Source organism: Patagioenas fasciata, chromosome 10 (genome assembly GCF_037038585.1).
Source record: "Patagioenas fasciata isolate bPatFas1 chromosome 10, bPatFas1.hap1, whole genome shotgun sequence".
Lineage (NCBI taxonomy): Eukaryota > Metazoa > Chordata > Aves > Columbiformes > Columbidae > Patagioenas > Patagioenas fasciata.
Window position 1 is genome coordinate 1906017 of NC_092529.1, and position 22721 is coordinate 1928737.

The 22721-nt window shown below is 51.5% G+C and overlaps 2 protein-coding genes and 1 long non-coding RNA gene across 5 annotated transcripts in view; 2 read left to right on the forward strand and 1 right to left on the reverse strand.

Moving 5' to 3' along the window:
* SLMAP (sarcolemma associated protein) overlaps positions 1-8153 on the forward strand; it is an 82423-nt gene extending 74270 nt beyond the window's left edge. The window contains exon 24 of the mRNA XM_071812908.1: positions 1926-8153. Coding sequence (XP_071669009.1) covers positions 1926-2006 — 81 coding nt within the window. The 3' untranslated portion in view covers positions 2007-8153. The remainder of the gene's footprint in view (positions 1-1925) is intronic.
* A 4384-nt stretch (positions 8154-12537) lies between these two features.
* LOC139828750 (uncharacterized) lies at positions 12538-16124 on the reverse strand. The gene is made up of 2 exons (XR_011740648.1): positions 15497-16124; positions 12538-13028 (listed from the first exon to the last, which is right to left on the reverse strand). It is a non-coding gene; the product is annotated as an uncharacterized lncRNA (long non-coding RNA).
* Positions 15658-22721, forward strand: part of FLNB (filamin B) — an 89525-nt gene continuing 82461 nt past the window's right edge. For 2 of the 3 annotated variants that reach the window (XM_065845560.2, XM_065845562.2), the window contains exon 1: positions 15658-15760. The gene's annotated coding sequence lies outside the window, so the exon portion shown is untranslated. The remainder of the gene's footprint in view (positions 15761-22721) is intronic. The other variant, XM_065845561.2, reaches the window with a different exon arrangement.

Consider the following 22721-nt stretch of genomic DNA (forward strand, 5'->3'; position numbering starts at 1 on the left):
GGGGAGCTGGACCCGCCGTGAGGTGGAAGGTGCTGGTCGATGCCAGAGCCTCGGAGCCAGCACCTGCCGTCCCCCCGGGCCTCGGGGAAGCCTGTGCCATCCTTTTCCCCTTCCTGGCATCGACCTGCGGCTCCGCTCTGACCTGGGGCTTTGCAACAGCACAGAGGTGATGTGGGGTTTTGCTTGCAGCGTTGAGCAGGTGATCAACAGATAAAGTAGCTGCCAGTTTCCCCCAGAGGGTTTTAGAGACGCTCTGGTAGTCGCTGAGGTCTCCAGGAAGCAAAGGGTTTTGTCTCAGCAGTCGCTGTTTTGGGGTGAGATCTGGATCCCCCTGCTCCACAGGGATGTGTGCGCTGCCCTGGTGGCACGGGGACACAGCCCCTGGTCACAGCGGCTCTGCTGGTCACCCTGCCAGCACCGGGTCTGCAGTTTAAGTTGGGGAATGACCTGTTAGAGAGCAGCGTAGGGGAAAGGGACCTGGGGTCCTGGGGACAGCAGGGTGAGCATGAGCCAGCACTGGGCCCTTGTGGCCAGGAAGCCAATGGGACCTGGGGTGGGTTAGAAGGGGGTGGTCAGTAGGTCAGAGAGGTTCTCCTGCCCCTCTGCTCTGCCCTGGGGAGACCACCCCTGGAATATTGTGTCCAGTTGTGGCCCCTCAGTTCCAGAAGGACAGGGAACTGCTGCAGAGAGTCCAGCGCAGCCACCAAGATGCTGAAGGGAGTGGAGCATCTCCCGTGTGAGGAAAGGCTGAGGGAGCTGGGGCTCTGGAGCTGGAGAAGAGGAGACTGAGGGGGGACTCATTCATGTTTAAAGATATATAAAGGCGGAGTGTCAGGAGGATGGAGCCAGGCTCTTCTCGGTGACAACCAGTGGCAGGACAAGGGGCAATGGGTGCAAACTGGAACACAAGAGGTTCCACTTAAATTTGAGAAGAAACTTGTTCGTGGTGAGGGTGTCAGAGCCTGGCCCAGGCTGCCCAGGGAGGTTGTGGAGTCTCCTTCTCTGCAGACATTCAAACCCGCCTGGACACCTTCCTGTGGAACCTCAGCTGGGTGTTCCTGCTCCATGGGGGGATTGCACTGGATGAGCTTTCCAGGTCCCTTCAACCCCTGACATTCTGGGATTCTGTGCGTGCCAGCAACCAGGGCTGGAAATGTCCCCGTGTCAGGAGAAGGTAAGACCTGTGGACCTTTCCTGCTGTAGCACAGGCGTTGGTGTCAGCACATCCTGCGTGGTCTCGGTATCGCTCTGGCTAGATTGTGTGTTACGGGTGTGATGCTTTTGATGTCACCTCATTCATTGCTTCACCCATGGAGCTTTGCTTAGGCCGTCCCTGTGGCTGAGACCGACAAAGATTCTTTTGAAACTTCAAAGAATCTTTGTTCTAATTTTGTTTTGTCTAATTCTCGTATATAATACTGTACGTAATATATATGGAAAAAATTATCGTCACTTAAATGTTTTGTTCTCTATACACATGCAAGTGGAAAAAGCTTCCTAGATACTTCCTGCGATCCCACAGATTGAGACAATGCAGCTCACAGTACTGTTTTAGTCTGTGTTTAATGTTAAATAAAATGGGAGAGTTTGTTAGTTTTACCAGAAGCAGATGTCGAGTGTCGCAGACTCAAAGCGAAAAAACCCACGAACCAACAAAGCCCCCCAAAACAAAAGCAGAGCAGCTCCAGGGCCCTCGGTGTGTGGCCTCGGTGCCACGGCCCTTTCGGCTCCGCCACCCCTGCTGCGCTGCTAATTGGGCCCTATTTCTCACCCTCGTTAGCGTTCGGGGTTGCGTTCAGCGCGCAGAACGAGGCACCAATACTCGGTAGCCACCACCATGTGTCTCTGTGGGAGGAAAACTTCACACCCTATGAGTCCAAAACTATAAGGTGAAAAATAACCCCTTTCTATTCTCTCCTAAACAGAACTGCTCCTGGAAAGCAGAGTCAAACCCTAGTAATTGCCCTATGTCCCTGGAGTCCCTAACAGAGCGTCTGCAGACGTGACAGAGCAAGACCGGCCGCGGGACCCGCGTTCTGTCCCGGTGCTGCGCCCGCGCGCGCCGCTGGGTTCTTACACAGAAGATGACTTTGTTATCCTGCTGCGAGGAGGTTCAAATCTTAACATCCCGAACAGATGGAAGGAGAGTTTTCTCTTGACTGTCCAAAATAATCCCGTGAAATGTAAGCTGGGGGGAGAGGGGCGGCCATGTGCATGCTCGGTGTTCACAAAAACAGCTGTTTGTGCGTAGTATGGTGGCAATATTTTTCAGTTGCAGCTCTCCCGCGCGGAAGTTTAATCTCCCTAATGTGGAAAGAGCGAGAGCAATGAGAACGACATCGCTTTAAACTTAGCTAGTTTTCTAAGAACAAAAGGACTATGTGTCAAGTACGTGTTTTGGGTCACTTCTGCACCTTTTCGTCTTTTTGTGTTTCTATTTACACCCTGGCTGGTTCGTACACTCTCCGATGTGGTAAGAAAGTTGACGTGGTTGCTAAACTTAAAGAGGAAAGAGACCGGTTTCCTAGATTTGATCTGAGCGCCATTACTTTTAGTAATATAAATAATGACATCACCGCTGAAGGTTCCCGTCCAGCAATAAAAGGTTATGGGAGAGCAAACTTTAGGAGCGGTGTCCTTATTAGACATATGTGATTCATCTTCAAGTGTGCATATTTAAGAAAGACGCTGTATCCTGAGCCAAATGAGCTCTATAAATCTGATTTTACTACGTTTCAAACTGTAATTAATTAGTAAAAAATATTCTCTCATTTCTTTTCTTTTCAACTATGTGAAAAGTGGTGCTTGCAGCCTGCTGGGGAGTGTTAGGCGACGCACAGGCAGCTCTTTTGTCCTCTTCCAGCTTCCTCCAGCAATCTGCTTTTGCACTCCTCCAAAAGCCTTTTGTAAATGATGCCTGAACCATAAAATACCAGTAACCGCTGTCTCGTTTCTGGGATTCGGTGCGTTAGTCATTCCGAGAGATGCTGTTCAGGGCACTGATGAACTGCCAGGGAGGCGCTCGCTTTCCTACTGGAGAAATCTGTTAGGAAACATCACCACGCTCAGGCTCAGTCTCTTCTGCAGCGCGGAGGAAACGCGCGTCCATTGCGGCCGGAGCCGAAAGAGCAAAACGATCCAGCGCAGCTGCTGCCAAGGCTGAACATCTGCTCTACAGCTTGCCATTCAGCCTTCAGAGATGTCCTGCGAGCAGCCAGGAGCGCTGGCCGGGCTCCCGCAGCCGCTCTGTACCTGAGCGCGGATGAGAACGTCTCCGGAGGGGACGCTGTGGACGGGCGGGCTCCACTGCAGCTCACTGATCTGTCTATTGGGGAGAGAAAACCTTGTTTTCATCTCCTCACCTGGATTTTCTCTGCCTTATTTACTGAAAAGGATTGGTCCTGTAGTGAAGTGCTATGAGGAAAGCAGACCAGATGACCTGTGGAGGTCCCTTTGAACCCCGCTGTTGTGTGTTCTGTACGCTCCCCATCCCCAGCGCCCGCCTGCGTGCAGGGATGGGCTCTCCGTGTGCTGTCAGTGAGCAACTTCAGCCGTGCAAGGACACAAGATGGAAGTTGTTAGGGCTGGTTGGCTTGTTTGTTTGAAAAAAGTGGAAGAGTGTTTAGGAAGCGTTAGCGATTGTTCTTCAGTGGGCTTGTTTTCCAACCTGAGCTCCTGCCGTGTGAGCAGCCAGAGGACAGAGCCTGGAGCGAGGCCCATTCATCCTGCAGCCCCTGCCTTCACCTTTGTCCTTTCCTGAAGCTCAGGACAAAGCTCTTCTGTCTCTCTTCCCTCCTCCACGCAGGACTTTGCTCGATGCTGTTGGTGAGGAGCAGGAGCCGCGGCTCGATAAGCTGGAGCATCAATAGGGGGTACCATGGTCCTGATGCCCTCCAGTGTGTCCTGAGCCTGCCTACCTGCTCTCCTCTCTCAGTTGTTTCCGCAGTAAATGAAGTCAAAATGTTGCATGTCCATGGACAGACCCACGAGCCAAGTTCCTGGCCCTCGGAAGGGCTTGGGTGCTGTTGGGATGGTTTGCAGGAGGCCACCAACTTGATTGTGTGGCTCTTGCCATGTTTCGCTTGCTCTAATCCCCGAGTCGCACTCTAAAACCTGAGGAAGGCCCTGTCTGAAGACGTTCTGTCTTTCCAGCTCCCTGGGGAAGATGTAACTCCCCCGTGTCACTTCATGCCTTATTTTGAGCTTATCCAAGTGTCTTCACCCTCATCCCAAACCAGCAGCTTTCATAGAAGCAGATAAGCCGGGCTGGCATGGGGCAGAAAGTGCTTAGGGGCACCACACAAGCATATGGCACCTCCTTGCTGCGTCCAGAATTGTCTGTGCTCCAAACAAACCCTCCCCGAAGGGCTCGGTGTGCCCATCCGTTGGCATGGGTCTGGTGTCCTGGCTGACATGGAGGCTAAGAGGCGGTTTTCACCCCTTCTCCCAGGAAGGTGAGGAGACTTTGACCAGTTTTGGAGAGGCTGGCCCTCATTTGGAGAAGATTTTGGGTGCCACCTTCATGTGACCATTCTCAGGAGTGCCCTTGAGATCCCACTTATCTAGATGTGCTGTGCCTGGTAGCTTCAGGGACGTGAGTTTCTTCCCTGGTCTTGCTAAGATCCTGGTGAGCCATCTGGAAATCTCATCCTGCCATTACTCCAGAATCTGGAAGACCTTTTGTATCAACTAATCCCAGAAACAGATTTTCCCTTCATCCTGTCTGTCAACACAGCCTTTAACTTATTTTTATGGGCTTCAGCACATGTTTGAAGCATCACTGCCTTAGGATACAGTCTGTGTTTTCCGGACAACTTCAGTCATCCTTATATCTACATATAGAACTTTCTGAACAAAGGCTATTTAGTGGATATTTAGTAGGATCTTCTGTGTCCTTCAAAAGCCAACACATCTCCATTTGCACTTCTAGACCAGGAATTGAAGTGACTTAGCATGCCATAAGCATGAAATCCTAGGAAATTATACTTTGTGGTGCAATCTATTTTGCTTCAACAGAATTGAGTAGTGTTTTCATTAATAAGATGTGACAAAGGTTGTATTAAGAAGTACTGACCCAATAGAAGCAAGGGGGTAGAGCAGAAAGACTGTTCTAAGCTAATTGGTGCCATACTAGACTCTTAATTTTTTTGCCTTTTTTGTTTTTATCTTGTCCACTAGTTGTTTACCCACCAGAAAAACTTGTGTGTGAAGTTTTCTATACGTCTCTTAACTCTTTATGGAGGCAGCAGGACATGGCAGGTAGGAACTGATCCTGTGTGCAGCGAAAACTGTCTGATAGGGTAGGGTTGGGTTAATGGTTGGACTTGAAGAGCTTGAGGGTCTCTTCCAACCAAAATGATGCCATGATCTGCACCGGGGTGGCCGAGGAGGGTCTGTGCTGGCATGTCCCTCTCTGTAGGAGTGAGCCCTGGTCTAGACTTGGTCCTTGAGCCCATCCTTGTGAGTGTGCAGAGCATGGTGTCCAGCCACCCTCCACAGGTTGGGAATGAAGCAGGGAGAGCTGCCTCCTTTTTTGCTCTTTTTAAGGAAGAATTTTCAAGAAAAGTAGAAACATTTCTGGAGAACAACAGAAAAGCTTGGCCTAATTGCTGCTCCAAATATAAGCCTATTGCCCCTGAAAGGCCCAGCAGGATATAAAGCCACCAGCTCCAGTTCTCGTTCTTGCCAGAACTTCAAAGCGTTTCCTTTTATGCAGTAATCTTAAAACTAGTCCAAGAAAACACGCGATTACTTAGATATTCCAGTTATGCCACCAATATGGAAACTTAGATTATGATATTTTCCACAGACACATCTTCCATCGTGAGTTAAACACGATGCTCTTCTGCTTGCTTGTAGGAAGACACAACCTCCTTTCCATGGTCTGAGGAGTAGTTGCTGCTCCTCTTGAGCCAAGACTGATGGACTAAGAAAATGGGGCCGTAACGCAGTCACCAAAGTCCTGTTAAGGCCTGCAATGTTTTTTAATCATAATCACAACCTTCTCTTGGAAGAGAAGCTTTGTATGGACTAGCCACCACTTATTTAAGAAACATTTTGATATTTGAGATTACAGTCACCATCTTTATCAGTTGTGCATCATGTCCAAACTCTAAGGAGAGATAAAAGCTCATGTACCTCCATTGACTAAAAGCAAAATGAGTCGGGCAGGACCCGCTCCTATCCCACCACACGCGTTCATCTCGTTCACGAGGCCACTGTGTGGTCTTAGTTTGTGTGTACTCAATGGGTCATAGCTGGTCTGCTCCGGAGATTATAAGTATGTTATAAAATTGAGAGGGACATGGGGTTTTTTGGTTGGGTTGTTTTGGGCGTTTCTTGGCAGGTGAGTTATGTGGGCAGGGTCTGCGATAGTTATTTTTGTGCTGGAATGACCTGGCACGGTGCTGGACCACGCAGCCCAGCCAGGTGGGTTCATCGCGTGGCCACCGGACCCAGGAGCTCCTGGGACACCGAACGCAGCCACGGGGTCAGCAGAGACCCATTGTACTTGAAGGGGTTTCAGGGACTGCAGGAAGCGTGGTCAAAAATTAAGAGATCATTCAAGGATCATTTAGATGTAGAGAATTCCTCCTGGTTAAGCAAATATCCTGCTGAGCTTCTCCTGGAAAAGAATTTGATGTGTAAGGCTGTATGTCTTCCAGACGATGAGGGATGGGATGCAAGAGAGAGAGGAACTTCTATTTCTACACACTGAGAAAGCATGTGGGCCTCAAGCTCTTTTCCCAGTTGGAAAGTCTGCTGTTAAGAAAAGGAAATAGATTTTTATAAGCAATACTTAATTCAAGCGTTTGGCTAATTCTCCTGCTGCAAAGGTTTTAGGTCAAAGTCTGATTCATTGATGTGGAAATGGAATGAAAGGGATTAGGGGAGGAAGCAAACTCTGAAGTTAGGAAAACTCTCTGGTTTCTTGTCCACTAACGTGGTTTTTTTTCCCTACCCATCAAATGTATATTTGACCTATGTTTCTAATTTAAGTGTTGTGGAGAAACTGATTCCTGCACGCCTGCCTTTGCTCCTTCCCTGCCATTGTCACCAGCTCTGCCGCGGGCGGGTTCCGTTTTGCTCTTTCAGGAAGGGATCCTGATCTTTCCATATTTGGGGAAGTTGCTGGACATGACATTGTCGTACAGATGCTGCGAATTTATACGTTTATTCCATTAGCTTAGAGAATGGAAAACGGGTGGTTTATTATTCTTATTACTCATTAAAAATATTTGTTAAAGCAGCGCCCTGTTCACAATGGGATGTTCTGCAGCAGCGCAGGCGGCGGGGGAAGCCGGAGCGGCATCTTCCTTTTGTCGCTACGTGTATTTGCGGGGATGCGTGTGTGTTGCTCAGGATTCCTACAGGGATCACTTTGGGGATCCACCTGGGAACTTTTCCTCGTGCAGTAAGGTCCGTCTTTCTGTCCTTGCAAACACCCCGTTGTGTGTGTGACCCCCAGTTCTCTCCCAGCCTCCAAAAGCCTCCCCTTTTCCCCTTGTCGGTGCTCTCGTCGCTGGGTCTTAGAGACTTGGCAGCATCACCTACAGTATCCCGTAGCATCACGAATGGTTGTGAGTGCCTTTCCTAGCTGTGCTCATAAAGCAGCTACAAATAGAGACGATCAGAGGAGACGGGTCAGCATCCCACCCGGCTCCGGTACCGGGGGCTGTGTTGGATTTACTGCGCTCAGAAACGCAACAAACAGCGTTGGCAAACCCAGCGGGTTATCTGGGGCCGCCCGTGTGCTCTGCAAAATACAGCTCATCATCAGAGAAAAGAATGAGGTGGGTTTTTTTCCCAAAATTTGCAATAATTATTTATTACTCATTAGTAATTACTACAGCAGGCAGCAGTGGGCAGGAGCGGGCAGCAGGGGGGCTCCAGCGCTGCCCGTGCTCTGGAGAGGAGCGAGCACATTGATGATGGGCCAAGCCCAGTAATTAGCCAGGTGGGAGTTTCCCAGTAAATTGAGGGTGTCCCCAAACAGGGAGAACACGGGGGGCTTGGCAGTGCAGAGGGACCTCATTGTTCTTCTCCCGGTTTTCGCCATGTAATTCATGCTTTGCTCTGTAAAGCACTGTGATATAGTTTGTATACATTATGTAAAATAAGTTGTATTCTACTATATTGAAGAAATATGAATATAAAATAAAGTCGAAGGATGGAGTAAAGTAGCTGTGTGGTAACTGGACCCCAGTCCCTGGGTGTGTTGGTTGTCCCGTCCCTGCAATGCCCCTGGGGCAGAGGCCACGGGCCAGGTCTGTGCTGTCCCTGGGATGATTTGGGAGTTGTGATGTTAAATGCAGCCTGTCCAGGGTGAAAAGGGAAGCGCAGATCCCGTTCTCTCTCCATTGCTCGCCCGTGGAGCCTGTCTCCAAGATCTTGGGTTTTCCTGCTGTTTGTGGAGTTTAACAAACAGTTTCTATCAGTGCTTCAGATTTTGAGGCTGGGAAAGCTCCGGGCACAGCAGGCACGTGGGTTCCTTAGGGGTGCAGTACGTGTTGGTACCGGGACAGCATGCAATGGGTTGTGATGTAGGGAAAGAAAACCCCGAATCTCCAGAGTTTGGACTGGGGGAGGCAGGGGGGGGCGCTGAGGGTGGCTACGAGCACTTCACATGGGCAACTTGCTACCGCAGGAGGTGGAACCTGCCAAAAAACCACTGAGATGAATCTTTTATGGCAGCAAAGATGTTGTTGTGAGCCGCCTGACACCAGGACAGGACCCTGCTTCTGCATTTCATCCCCAAGGCAGGAATTACAGCCTGAGCCCCTGTCGCCCTAAATCCCAGCAGCCCCAAATCCCAGCGGGTCCCGAGTGTGGTGCCGGGTCGGTGGAGTCGGGCGTTCGGCTCCGCGGGGGCGGCCGGCACAAATCCTGCTCCGTGGGAATTTCCCCCTTGAGCGACCGCTGTGCTTCTTAACCAGAAGATTAATGGGACGGGGGGGCCGTGGAAGGGGCCAGAGCGCCGGGTGTTAGTTCATGAGTCTCCAGGCGAGCCGGTGAGTCACCGGAGCCGCTTCCCGCGCTGACGCTGCGCTTGGAGCTCTCCCAGCGCCCGGCGACCCGGCCCAGCCCGCGCAGGACCACATCACCGACTGCGGGCCGTTCATGCTGCAAAATGAAAAACTCATCTAGATTAATTGCACTGCACGTGTTATTCATTTGTAATCCTGCTCCTCAGCCTCTCTCCCTCCCAGCGCAGCTGCCCCCTGGTTTCTGTTCCTCTCTCAATGTGTCCTTGGCTTCCTTTGGGTTTCTCCACTTCTTCCAAGGGAGGGAAGAAGGTCCCTGGTGCTGGTCGCAGTGTGTCTCCTCCAGCCATTCTGCATGGGTGTCCGTGCAGGTACAAACAGCCGCTCAGAGCTGTCACCTGGCTCTGCTGGGGCAGCAGTGGCTCGTGGTGCCGGTGAGGACGCGCGGGACGGGGAGCGCTCCTGGGGTCTGACACCAGCGTTGGTTCTGCAGAGGGGACGCGCGCAGGATGCGTCTGCTTCCGTGGGTTCACCAAAACTCGCTGCTACGTCCTACAGAAACAGGTTGAAAATTAAAAATCAACCCTGGAGGGAACCAGCCTGTAGCTGCCACCGCTTCTTACTCAAGAAACAGCGTTGGGTCAAACACTCGTCGTCCTCACGTGAAGGTCGTGGTGCTTAGGTGCAAACCCGTGTGCCGTCAGGCCTGGCTGGTCCCTGGGAGAGCTGGAGGAAAATGCCACAATTTCTCATTCCCAAAACTCATCTCACAGCTGCGGTGCTGCCCCGTGGGCAGGGAAGAGAAACCTCAACCCCAGGTGTAGGGCTGCGAGGTCCCAGGTGTCCCCTCCAGCCCGGTCCCAGCACACGGGGAGGGGGTTGGTTTGAGGGGACCCCAGCCGTGCTTGGCGTCACCGCCGTCCCGTGCAGCCCCAGAGCTGCTGCGTGTCCTACTGGCCCTGTAGCAACGCTCAGCTCTGGCAAATCCCTTGCTGCGATAGGCAATTGGAAATTAGGTGTCAGCTCAACAGATAAGCACGTAGGCTCAGGTCTGGTCACCGTCTGGAGCCTGTGGCAGCGTTCCCGATGACTCGAGTGTGAGAAGCACCAAGACCCCAATCTTCTGAGGCGATGAAGAGCCAAGTCTTGCTAAATCCGGACAAAATAAGCTGTACTTTTGTTTAACTGTGTGAGGTATTTCAGGCAAGAAGAGATTGTGAAAGGATCTCCGTACCTCCCAGAGGATTGTTGGGCTTTCATGTGGTGCCAGCGGGATGAGCGGATGCTCTGGTGAAGGTCCCCGGCCCCTCAGGAGCAATGGTGAGTTACAGGCGTCACCCACGTCTTTTCCAAAATGTTCTGAACTGTTTTCTGCCGTGGTCACTTCCAGCAGGTGTTCTTCAATGTGGCGACCATTCGCTCTTTTTCCAGCCCTTGTATTTTCTCCTCTTCACCCAGCTGAACGTTGCTGCCACAGGGGAGTGCACTGGGAGGATTGGACCACTGGGCCGGAATGTTTTTCCTTTTATTTTTCCCGATTTTTTTTAAAAACAAACGCATTTTTAAATGACATGTTTATAAGTATCAACCTTATTTTCGAAACAAAGCACACCATTAACTTTGCGAACAGCTGTTCCAGAAGAGAACCCAGACCAGAGACCTTTGGTGTCCAGAGCTCTGACCGTGTCCCTGCAGGAGCAGTGGTCGGTGCCCATGACTTTGTTCCTGGGGTACACACAGGAGAGGCTTGTCCCTACCGTAGAGTTATGGACCGGGGTGTTTTGAACCCCTCATTTCAGCCTGGTGTCCCCAAGTGATCTGGGTCCTCACTCACGCAGTTATTTGACTGGAAATGGGTGAAAATGCTGAACCCCTGGGGCGGGAAGGGCCCGCTCAAGAGAAGCCCCATGGACCCTGTTAGCAGGGAAGGGGATCCCTCTGCTTTAAGTCACTTTAACTTATAGCAAGGGGTCGGCCGTGTTTAAACGGACTCAGAGGTGAGACCAAAGAAATGAGGCTTAAAAGTCAAAATCCAAAGCTGTCCAACCCACGATGTCAACCCCAGGTTCCAGTGTAAGTTTGGAATGACCTATTAGAAAGCAGTGTAGGGGAAAGGGACCTGGGGGTCCTGGGGACAGCAGGGTGACCATGAGCCAGCACTGGGCCCTTGTGGCCAGGAAGGCCAATGGTACCTGGGGTGGGTTAGAAGGGGGTGGTCAGTAGGTCAGAGAGGTTCTCCTGCCCCTCTGCTCTGCCCTGGGGAGACCACACCTGGAATCTTGTGTCCAGTTGTGGCCCCTCAGTTCCAGAAGGACAGGGAACTGCTGCAGAGAGTCCAGCGCAGCCACCAAGATGCTGAAGGGAGTGGAGCATCTCCCGTGTGAGGAAAGGCTGAGGGAGCTGGGGCTCTGGAGCTGGAGAAGAGGAGACTGAGAGGGGACTCGTTCATGGGGATCAATATGGAAAGGGGCAGTGTCGGGAGGATGGAGCCAGGCTCTTCTGGGTGACAACCAGTGACAGGACAAGGGGCAATGGGTGCAAACTGGAACACAGGAGGTTCCACTTGAATATGAGAAGCAACTTGTTTCCGGTGAGGGTGTCAGAGCCTGGCCCAGGCTGCCCAGGGAGGTTGTGGAGTCTCCTTCTCTGCAGACATTCAAACCCGCCTGGACACCTTCCTGTGGAACCTCAGCTGGGTGTTCCTGCTCCATGGGGGGATTGCACTGGATGAGCTTTCCAGGGCCCTTCAACCCCTGACGTTCTGGGATTCTGTAACCACTGAGTAACCCGCTGGCGTCCGGCCAGGGCTGGAATTGCTGCTCACAGGGGCAGCTCCAACCATGTGCACATGGGGGAGAAGAAAACAGCGTTTAATTGAAGCGCTCTGCGTGTAGATTTGTTTTTAGGCTAAACAAAACAGATTGGGCGAATATTTATTTCTGCCCCTGCCGCTACAAAGCAAACTTTCCCACAGCTTTTGAGGGAGATAATCTGTTTTTTAAGCACAGCGGTGAATTTGTAACGACAAGTTTTCATTTTGAATGTTTCGGGGTTTCCTGATTGGTTCTCATGCAATTATTTTGATTAACGACGAGGTTTTCAGAGGAACTTGAAAGGGTCTCAGAGGCTTAGGAAGAACCTGGCTCTCTGTCACTGCTCTCAATGGGATTATTTTCCACAGCTTCAAGTTCTTTGGAAATCAAAGAAAACTGCATCTTAGAAATATTTCATATCTCCACCCCTTCTGAGAAGGGTTTAACTTGAGAAAAATGCTTGTTCCCATATAAAAAAAAAACCCAAAATGTAGGGCTGTGGTGGGAATTAAAAACCAATGTATCTTTTTCTAATGGAAAGGCGCATTTTGAACGAAAAGATGAATGCTTTTGGATGGTCATTTCTGTGAGAAGGCAACATCTGCAAACAGCAATCTAGAAGTAGTCAAGGCGTTTCTGATTAGCAAAGAAATAAGATCTCAAACTGGGAAGCTATGGAAGCTCTTTCATTTATAAACGTAGGAGGTTGTTTAAGATATTAGGAAAAAAAAATCCATTAGTGTTGTTTGCTCAGATTTCGTTGTTTTATTCTTATAATTTCTGCTTTTTACCCGTTTTCAAAAATGATCTGGAAGCCTCAGGCTGGCTCTAGAGCGTGCGTGCCGCAGATCCGATGTGTGCCGATGGCATCTCTCTGCAGGTGGGGACAACCCTCGGGAGCTCCTGTCCCCCCTCACAATGCCATCAAGGGCAGGGAGCCGTAAGGAAGCAGTGATACAATGTGCTTGGGCTTAGCGTAGCCTGAGCTGGGTCCAAACGAGCTGGGACCGCAGGTCCGTGTCCGTCCCCGGGTGCCGTGGGATGGAAGGTTGATGTCAATGTGAGCTGCAATGTTTGAGATGTGACGCTGGGACGGGTCCTGCCTTCATTATTCATCTCCTAGAGTAACTTATCACCTTATAGTAATGTAAATATAACAGCGGATTTAAGCACTATAGTGGCAGAGCCCAGTAAGGACCGAGAAGGGTCGTTTTGGTACAAGCTGAGAAACCTGTAAATGAAATAAAAAGAACTTTCAGGTCTCCGTGAACGCGAAGCTTTCTGAGTTCAAGCAATTACACAACCAAACTATCCCGGTTTAGCAGACGTTACCTGGAGGTAAGTACATTTAGCAGCGTTTTCTTTCACGCCGTGGAAAGCGGAAACATGAGCCGCGTGTCTGATGCGATCTCTGTACCAATGGCTTTGAAACGCTGGCTCCGTTCTGAAACATCATTCCTTTTACCGTGGATTTTTAACAAAGTATATTATTGCTGCTAATATTATGTGTATGTATTTTAAAAGTAATTTCCCCGGACTCCAATAAAACGTTCCAACAGAGTTTTGTTCTCTAAACAATTTTAACCTGCGTTTCGCCTTTTGGGGGGTACTTTTGGCCCCCAGGCAATGCAGAAGAAAAATTGCTGGCTAAGTAACACCAGATGCAGGAGAGACTGCGGCCGCTAGAGAGCTCCCAGATGAGAAGGCCTTTCAGACTGAAATACAAATATGTTTTATAATGAAAGCAGAGACCCTCTTTTGCTTTAAGACACAGGGGCCAGCCGTGAAACACAGAGGTTTCTTGCTCGTGCTGCAGCAAGAGATGTCATTATCCGTGATTACATTTTTCATACTTAATTTCAAAAGCCCCAAAGCCGCCTGCCCTCCAGAGCAAGGTTTGATAAATGATCCCAAATGTCGGCCTTGAAGTCGCAGAGCGGGGCTGGTCGGGTGGGCGAGGAGCAGCCACAGCCCCTCGGCAGCGGTGTCTGTGTGAGGATTGCGTGTTGGCCCCCAAAGCCCCGGGGACACCGGGAGTCACCTGGAATTACAGCTCTGCGGTCAATCGGAGGCTCCTGCGCTGGGGAAAAAGGGCACGGGGCACCTCTCCCCTCCACGCGTCATGCTCGGGCTCCTCTTCGCTGAGGCTGCTGCTTTTGGGGACAAAAAGTCACTTTCTGCATCACCGGGGTGTCACTGGAGGGAACTGGCCAAGGCACGTGGGGTGGTGCTTTGGGCATCACCTGGGCAGGAGGAGACGCTGATGCCCACCCCGGTGGGGCTGGCTGGGCTTTGTGTGGGACTCAAAACCCCTGCACTCATCCGGGGCTCTCGGCAGAGCTCGCAAGGGAAGCCCGGACACGGGGTGCAGGGGGGGATGTGTTGGTGTTGGAGCGTGACTTGCAGGAGCCTCATGTTCGAGGTTGCTCTGAGCGCTTTGGCACCAGCGATGGGGACCCATTCGGACTCCAGTGGGTGCACTGGGAAGGATGCAGGGGTTAAGTGGGCGTTAAGCGGGGACTAAGTGGGGCTGGGCAGTGGCTGGGCTCAGCACAGCGAATGCTGGTGTGCCCAGGGCACCGCGGTGCGCTGGGACGTGCCTCAGGTTGTACCAGGGAAGGTTCAGATTGGATATTAGGTAAAAATTATTCACAGAGAGGGCTGTGGGGCATTGGAACAGGCTGCCCAGGGTATCCCTTATGTGTGGCCTGTCCTCCCGTGCACCTGTCCCTGTCCTCTGCTGCCACCGCAGCCAGGCGAGAGGGCACGTGTGACAGCAGCTCCGACCGACGGGTTTCATACCGAGCTGTGGTTTCACGCCTAACAAGTGGTGTTTGAAGAAGGCTTTGCCAAGTCCAGACCTATCTTAGTTTGCCGGGGATCAACAGCCCAAAAATTTCGCATCTGCCACCTCTGAACAGTCTGCACGGGGCACGTGTGGTGACTTAAACGGGACAGCAAGCCCACAGCAGTGGACAGAGAGCACCGTCTTGAAATGCTGAAAGCGTCTCCATCGCTCCGCAGTTGTGCAGCAGAGAAGTGCAAGAGGAGCGTGGAGCTCAGGGTGGACATCATCACGTAACTGTTTTACTCATCCTGCTGGAAATAGCAGCGTTTTGAGCTGGTCCCACCCGGTCCTGTGCATTATGGTGAGGGGGCTGGCACCAGCGCACAGGGCGCTGGAAACCCAGTAGGCTGCGAGGACCACGCAGAGGCTCTTCTTCCCTCTGCTCTTGCACGAGCAAATGCCCTTTCATCTTGAGCTGGGCCACCAAACCTTGTCCCCGTCCCCAGGAACACCCTCTGGTCGGAGCAAGGAGGAGGTGGGTGCCCTGGGACCAGCACAGCCAGGCAGGGCTGGCTGGGGGCTCCTGGCAGCAGCTCCGGGAGGTTTTAGGGCAGCTCTTGGTTTCTCCTCTTGCCAGAAGCCATTTCCACCCCCTGCAATTTCCCGAGGGTTTGGTGAGAAAGGGAAAAACAAAAAAATGCTGTCAAAGGTTTTCCCCTTCCCAGGCATAAGCCCCAGGGTCTCCAGCGGGGATTCGGCAGCCACAGGAATGTGTGGGAATGCGGGAGGTTTCGGGACAGGGCTCGGGGGCTGTAAGTTGTTCAGAGGAAGAACTCACCCCCACGTCTCGGAGCAAAACCACCCACACCGACCCCCCCGTGTCCCAGTTTGGCTCAGGTGCGTGTCCTCACCTTCGGCAGCCGGGCACAAGCGTGTGCCAATGTCCCCATCCTGGCACAAGGCTGTGCCAATGTCCCCAGCCAGGGACGAGCACCGCGGCACAGCTGCTGATGCTTCACCTTCCAGGGCGTGAAGGAGTTAAAGTTTTCAGATGGAAAACGCACTGAAGATCAAACCAGCAGCCTGGTGACCTCCCGCTGCTGGGACGCTGCAGCTCCCCAGCCCAGCCGGCAGTTCCATCCCTCGGTGGGTCGGGGCGGCAGGAGCAGCAGCCGGTAGGTGCGAGGGGTGACAGGGCTGGGGACCCCGCGGGACCCGGGCGATGGCAGGGGGCGATGGGGCGATGGTCCGGGGGATGGAGGTTGGGGAGGGTTGGCCCTGATCCGCTTTCGGAAAAGGGGTTGCTCCAACCAGCTGGTCCTGGTAACGCCGGGGAAGGGCGATTTCTCGCTTTGTGGGACGCGCAGCTCATGGGTCCTGGAGCAACATGGGTTTGTAACCGAACTCCTTGCACCCCGCAAGGGATGATTTGTGGGTTTATTTCTCCCTGATGAAAAAGGACTGATGCCCATATTCGTTAATCCTGTCCCCTGATGACAGACAGCTATTTACCAAAAAGTGCATAAGCTATGGGATGTCACTTTAGAGTTTCGAAAGAACAAAAGGTCTTCTTGGTGTAAGTGGAAATTGGTGTAGGCTGTGTCTCTTTTTCTTCTTACTTCTTTTTCTTCTTTTTTTATTAATTGAGCTGAAAACACCGCAGTCCGATCCTAAGCAATATCAGGTATAGGCTGCTGTGCTCAGTCTGTGTTGTCTCCCTGGCTCTTTGGTTTATTGAGTGACAGCGACCACTCCCTGGTTCAAAGACACTGCGTCAGGGAATTGGGTGTTTAATTATTATAAAGTGGTGTAGTCCTACCTAAGGATTTGCATAAACATTTATTTTATCATTTACGTTATAAAATATAATCATTTTACACGATATTAATAATTCCTCTGGTTCAGAAATCGAGGCTGAATCACAAGTTGTGATCGTTTCTGGCAAGGAAACGAGGATGACAGTTAGTTCAAAGTAAAACAAGGAGAATCGCTTCCCTACAAAATTAAAGCTGAAGTAGCATATTGTTCCATGAATACCCCCAATCCTTATGGCACTACATGATTTTCCTTAGAAAGAAACTAGAAAACGTTTCCTTAAGGTCTGGGACTCTTGTTTAAGCGGGGCTGTCTCGGGCCGGTGTGTGCCCGGCGCTCGGCTGCGGGGAGGCAGCTCCCGACCCGGGGAATGGATTTGCAATCACCGTGTTTCTGAGTCGGAAAAGCTCAAATTGCTCTTTACTGGCCTTGCAGTCGCTACAACCTGATTCCCACAAGGTGCTTTCTGGCCAGAGATGTGGCTCTTGATTACAGGAATGCAGAGCTGGTAACTGCGCTTGATTTATTCTTCCTATCGCGGAGAACAAGTCAGTGTTATTCTTCGGAAGCGTGAACGCCTCCAAATGCTGATGTGTGGGGAGAAAGAAAACAGCAATTTTTACCGTGTTCTTAACAAGTCCCGCAGGAATGTGCTTTGCAGCGAGCACAGCCTGCGAGTCCCCCTGCCCTGGCGCCTTCCCCTGGGGCTGCGGCACCGCAGGGCCCCCCAGCACCCGAAAACCAGGCAGGAGAAGCAACAATGAGTGGGGAAGAGGAGGCTGGGGGTACGTTAAGAGAGGGCTCCAAAAAGCCATTAGTAGGAACGCAGCGGGGAGCTCTGCTCATGGGGGCACCCAGAGCCAGGCTGCGGCTCGGCGAGGTGATGGGGACTTTGGGGACACCTCCTGGGGGCAGGGAGCATCTGATGGAGGTGACATCGATGGGTTCCTGGTGTTTCATCTCTTAGGACAGCCGGGAAGGGATGCTGGGTGGCTTTTGCCATGCGGCTGGTTGGCTCGACACCCGCATGTGACAGTGGGTTCGTCCCCGTCTGTCTGTCCCTCCTTGTCCGTGACCGAGGTCGCAGGGAAAACACCCGTAGGCAGATGGTGACACATCCAAGAGGAACAGAACCTGCCTGGGCTGGTGGCGTTTATTGGGCAGGGACTCGGTGCTGCTCCCTTTCAAGTGGATAATTAAACTCCCACTGATGTTTCTCATTTACTTATGACTGTCTGTGGACTCTGGATGGCGGGTGCGGGGGGACACGGTGCAGAGGGCTCTGCTGTATCCTGTTTTTGTCAAGGGCTTTTCCTCTTAGTGCTCGTAGTGAAAACAAACATGTGGGAGAACAATGGGACTGGGTTTTTTTCTGTTTTCCTCTACATTCTTCAATACAATAAAAAAGCCTATTAAAGAAAGCGTGTTAACAAAAGAGGGATCCTTATATGTTAATGAGGAAAATCAGGGTAGCTATGTGAACATGGTCATTTGCCTTCCTGATCTCAGCCTGTATTTTTGCAGTTGAAAGGCTGTTCATCAAATACCTGGTAGAGCAGAACAATGCCCGTGCCATAAAGCTGTTATCGTACAACAGGAGGGGCAGCTTCACACCCAGAGACGCTGCAGCCTCTGAGCCGGCGCCGCAGCGGGAGCGGAGGGGAGCCCGCAGGGTTTCCTTCCGTCAGATAAACCTGGAGGTTTGTTGTGTCTAAAATACGTTGAAATAATAATTCCAGTTGCTGCAGAAAATGAAAGTAATAGTAAGACGTTGATTCTTTTTTAGGAGGAGAGCTTGGGATCTCTGTTCATAGGACAAATTGCCCCCAAGGGAAGTGTGAAACCAGGGATAAGGTACAACATGACAGGCGGGACAGCCACCCTAAATTGTTCCTATTTAAATTAGGTGTGTTTTAGAGAGACACTTGTTGATTTTCCCGTGTGAGAGGCGGATGATTTTCCGCGGTGGGTGGGTGATCTGCCGCAGTAGATGGATTAGGACACAGGGAGTTGTTTGCGGGGTCCAGTTGCTCCTGTTAGAGGGTCCATTTCCCCGCTCACACCTGCACCAGTGGGTCCTGGTCCCCAGGGCGGGCAGACCCAGCGGTGCTGACCCGGCTCAGCCCCGCAGGTGCTGTGGCTGGGACCATGTCCGGCTGTGACCTTCCCAGCAGGCTCCAAAGCACCAGGTGGGTTTCCTGTGCTCCTCTCCCTGTTCTCCTCATCTTTTCTGAGCGATGCAGGGTTCCAACAGGTTTGCTGCTCGGGGGTGAAACTATTCGTGCCGCTTACACTGTCCAATATTCTTCTGATAGAGAAACTTGCACTATAACCAGAAAAATATGAACCAAAATGCATCGCACCCACGGCTCTGCAGATATTACGGACTTAGCTTTGCTTTCTGATTGTTTTGTTTCTGTTGAGATCAAAGTGCTTTGTGAAACCAATATGAATTCGAAGGGATTATTGGAAGGGTGGGAGAAAGAAATAAGGTGCAACCATGTCAAAATACCGCATCCAGCATTATTCGGGGTGTAACGTTTCAGGCTGATTTTGAAACAACATATGCTTTCAAGAATTGGTTTTGCTTTTCTTCTGTTCTAACACATAACACAAGTCGAAAGGAAAGGTTTTGAGGTGCCTGGAACTGAGGGGAGCAGCTTTTACCATCCTCCTGAGAACCGTACGCATTGGGGTTTGGGCTCTGACTCAGAACGATGCTAAAGGTAAAAATCCTTTCAAAACAGGGCTCAACCTTTCTCAGGGCTCTCTTCATAAAAAGCTGAATGCTGAAGTGATAATATTCGGAACAAAAACACTTAGTAAAAACATTTAATTTGTACTAAATAAATTACGTTCAGTCTTCCACTCCCGTTATTGGTGACAGCTCATGCGGCCTGAACCCTTCCCCTGTAATGCACCAGAACGAAGCAAATATACATTGTTGGGAAAAATGCCTTGTCTTTTGTCAAAGAGCCCAGCTGCTGTCAGCGAACATATTGTGGGAATATGAAACTGGAAACAAACAGATCATTAGAGGGTGAGTTAAGGTTTTGCGATTTAATTCTAAACATGTTGAGTGAGGGAACCAGAGACGTGCGATGCCAGGAAAACTCTGCACCAGAAGGGGTTTTTGTTCTAATGTAAGCCGGTATTTTTATTGAATACAAAGTGCTTTGGGTGACAAAGATGGTTACATATGGAAAATATGAGGTTCCGTTTGTTCTGGAGAATTATGAAGATCCCTTGATTAGAAGTAACGTTGGGCCAATGCAAGTTTTACGTTCTTTCCTTTGTGGAAATTACTCATCCATTTACAGAGCTTTATTAACAAGGTACAATAATTTTCCACTGTGGAGAACGTATACGGAGAGCTCTGCTTGCACAGAGCGCGGTGACTTGGGCTTGTGCGGTCGTGTCTCTGGCTGCATTCATCTGTGCTTCGCCCTATTGCAACTATAACGGGGTTGAGAAAACACGATGACTTTGTTGTTCAGAGCATCCTCGGTGGGAAGAGCCGCTGCCAAAGCCGCTTGGGCTCATGACCATCGGGAAGCCAAGGGAGCTCTTTGGAGGTCTCCTGAGAGGACCTGGAAATCGTGTGTGGACTCCTGAGAGGGCCGGGCCATCCCCAGCGGTTTAGAGAAACGCGGTCGGAGGCAGCGCTGGGAGCCCCGGGCAGGGAGGGAGCTGGACCATGTCCCCGATGCGCGACGCTGCATCCCCCAGGCTGGTGGCTCTTCTGGGCTTTCATGCCTGTGTCGAGTCTCATGGGTCCCTCCCCTGTTGTAGACACAGAACAGAGCGGGTGTCCCGGTCTGCCCCAGCCCCAGCTCTGTAGGGACAGTCACAGGGCAGGCGGGCTCCTTGTGTATTTTGGCAGATGCTGGAGCTTTGCTTCCTCAGGGAGAAGTTGTGCTGGTCTCTCCCCTTCCTATAGCCAGGCAGCTACCGTCTTGGCCCTGTAGCTGTTCCGATGGCAGCCTGAGCTGCCCCGTTGTGCTGAAGAGAAGGTGAGGGAGCTGCAGGACATCTGCACCTCAGAGTGCACCACCCAGCCCATGGGGACATGGAGGTCTTGCCAGGCTGCTCCGCCATCCATGGCCTCTCCCTAGAGAGCTTTCTTCAGGAAACAGCAGCTCTAGGTTAGCGGTTTCCTGCGCAGTGCCACGTAACGAAAACTGAAAATCCCCTGAGATGGTCGAATGTGTCACCTGCTGCCTCCCCCCCACCACAGCGCAAGCACGTCCTGCTTTTCCCTGAAATCCAAGGATCTGCTTCCTGCGATGCTCTGAGCATCCCTCCTGCACCATTAACCCGAACACTAATAGGGTATGAGAAGAGAGGGGAGAAAAACATTTGTTTGCCAAAGTCTTTGACAAGATAGCAGAAAACTTCTCTTCCTCAGGAGCAAGAAGATGCTTTTATTGGAGCAAATGCCCTGCAAAGCTGGTCCCAGCCCCACGAGCCGCCTGTGGCCAGGGAGACCCTCCCTGGGGAGACCACAGAGCTCAAACTTGGAGGTGGCTTCAGCCGCCCCACTGCTCGTGGTCCCTTCACTGCCACACGCCGGAGTCTTTCCCGGTGCCAAGAGCGCATCTTCCCTCACCCACCCTCTGCGATGCCTTTGCGCCTCCACTTATTTCAATACCGAGTTTTATATGCTGTTAATTTTACAGCGAGGCAGAGGTTGATCAATGCTTTCTGCTGTTTCCTGCCTTCTCTCACAACTGTGGTTCAAATTGTTCTAAACAAACCCACCCCCTGTCCCGACAGCCCAGCCCAGCAAGTCCAGCCGGGCGCTCAGGGTGCTGGTTAGGCGGGATGCACCGATGCTCAGCTCAGGGACAAGGAGCAGCTTTTCCTGCCCTTCCTTTCTGCCCAGGGGAGGGCACCAAGGCAGGAGGGGGCTGCGAGAGCACAGGAGCACCGTGTTGGGCTGTAGCAAGGAGATAGCAGGTGATAGCATCAGAAAATGTGCCCGTCGGGATGCGAGGCTGCGTTCAGAAGTGGTAATGGCTGGGATAATGTGTTGTTTATTGCAAACAGGCATCTGCAGCGGCCTCGAAGGTCTGGATGTCTGACCGCCCTGCTACACACATCAAAACCCCTGTTATGAGTTTCAGCCCCAAATTCAGCCTCCGAAGCCAAACGGTGATGGTATCACATTCGCTTTTCATTTCTGCGTGGGCATCGTGCCCGTGCAGTTATAACACAGCTGATTCTGATTTTCATATAGTTCATTGTTTACTTATGACTTACTATAAAGTTGAGCATGTCTTATTTATGAGCAGCCATGAAGCTATGGGATTTCATCCACTGGGTGATGACTCATTCATTGGGTTGGACCGTTTAGCTCCTAATACGTGATGTATTTTGGACTATTGGATGAACAGTATTTCTGCGTGAGCCCAAATTAAACGCGGTGAATGGAAATAATTAGTTATTTGTTTTTAAAATCATGTTTATAGCTGGGTTTGTGCTGGTTCAGCTCCCGGGTCGCCCCAGCGATGTGCGTTAGGGCAGGACGCGTGGCCATAGAGCGGCGGTGCAGAGGTGATGAGCAGCGTTTCAGGGTCAGATGTCTGAACATGTCAGGGGTGATTCTGCTTCGTTTCTCTTGCACGAGGAAAAGCTTTGCAGTGCCGGAGCATCCAATACTTTCTATGAACTTTAATGACTGCAACATTTCTTGGGCTTCTGCAAACAATTTGAGAAACTAATTTGTAAAATCACTCATAAAAATCTCATGTTCTTTTTGTAATAATAAAGCTCCTTGGCTGGAAAATGAAATGCAGATCTTCAGAAGGAGCAGCTCAGCAGGGGACTGCTTTAGCTGCTCTTGTCTCAGGCATCGCTCCCCTCCCTGGGTGCGTCATGCCCAGTGAGTTCAGCAGGCAGGATTCATGCACAGTCAGAACTATCGCCCCGGGCAACGCTCACATACGTAATGAGGAGGTTTTTAAAACCTTTCCCCCTCCTCTTGCCCACAGCTCTCGCGGATGGGACAGGTACCCCAGGAAACATCGGAGTAACCGTCGCAGCAAGCGATCGTTGAGGGTTACAAGCTTTTCGCAGGCGGGAGCCCCCTCCAGCAGAAATTTCTGCCTCCATTTCACGGGGAGCGATGCTTCCCAGGGCTGGCGGCTGGCTGGGAGGCAGTGGCAGGGCGCGGGGGGGACTCGCCATGACATAACCGCATTCCTGCGGCATTAGGAGATATTCCCAGGCCGCGGCAGGGGCAGCACATCCCCTTCCCTGTGAACTATGATCCCCTTTCCACGAACTGTTGTTGCCTTCCCTACGAGCGACCATTCCCTT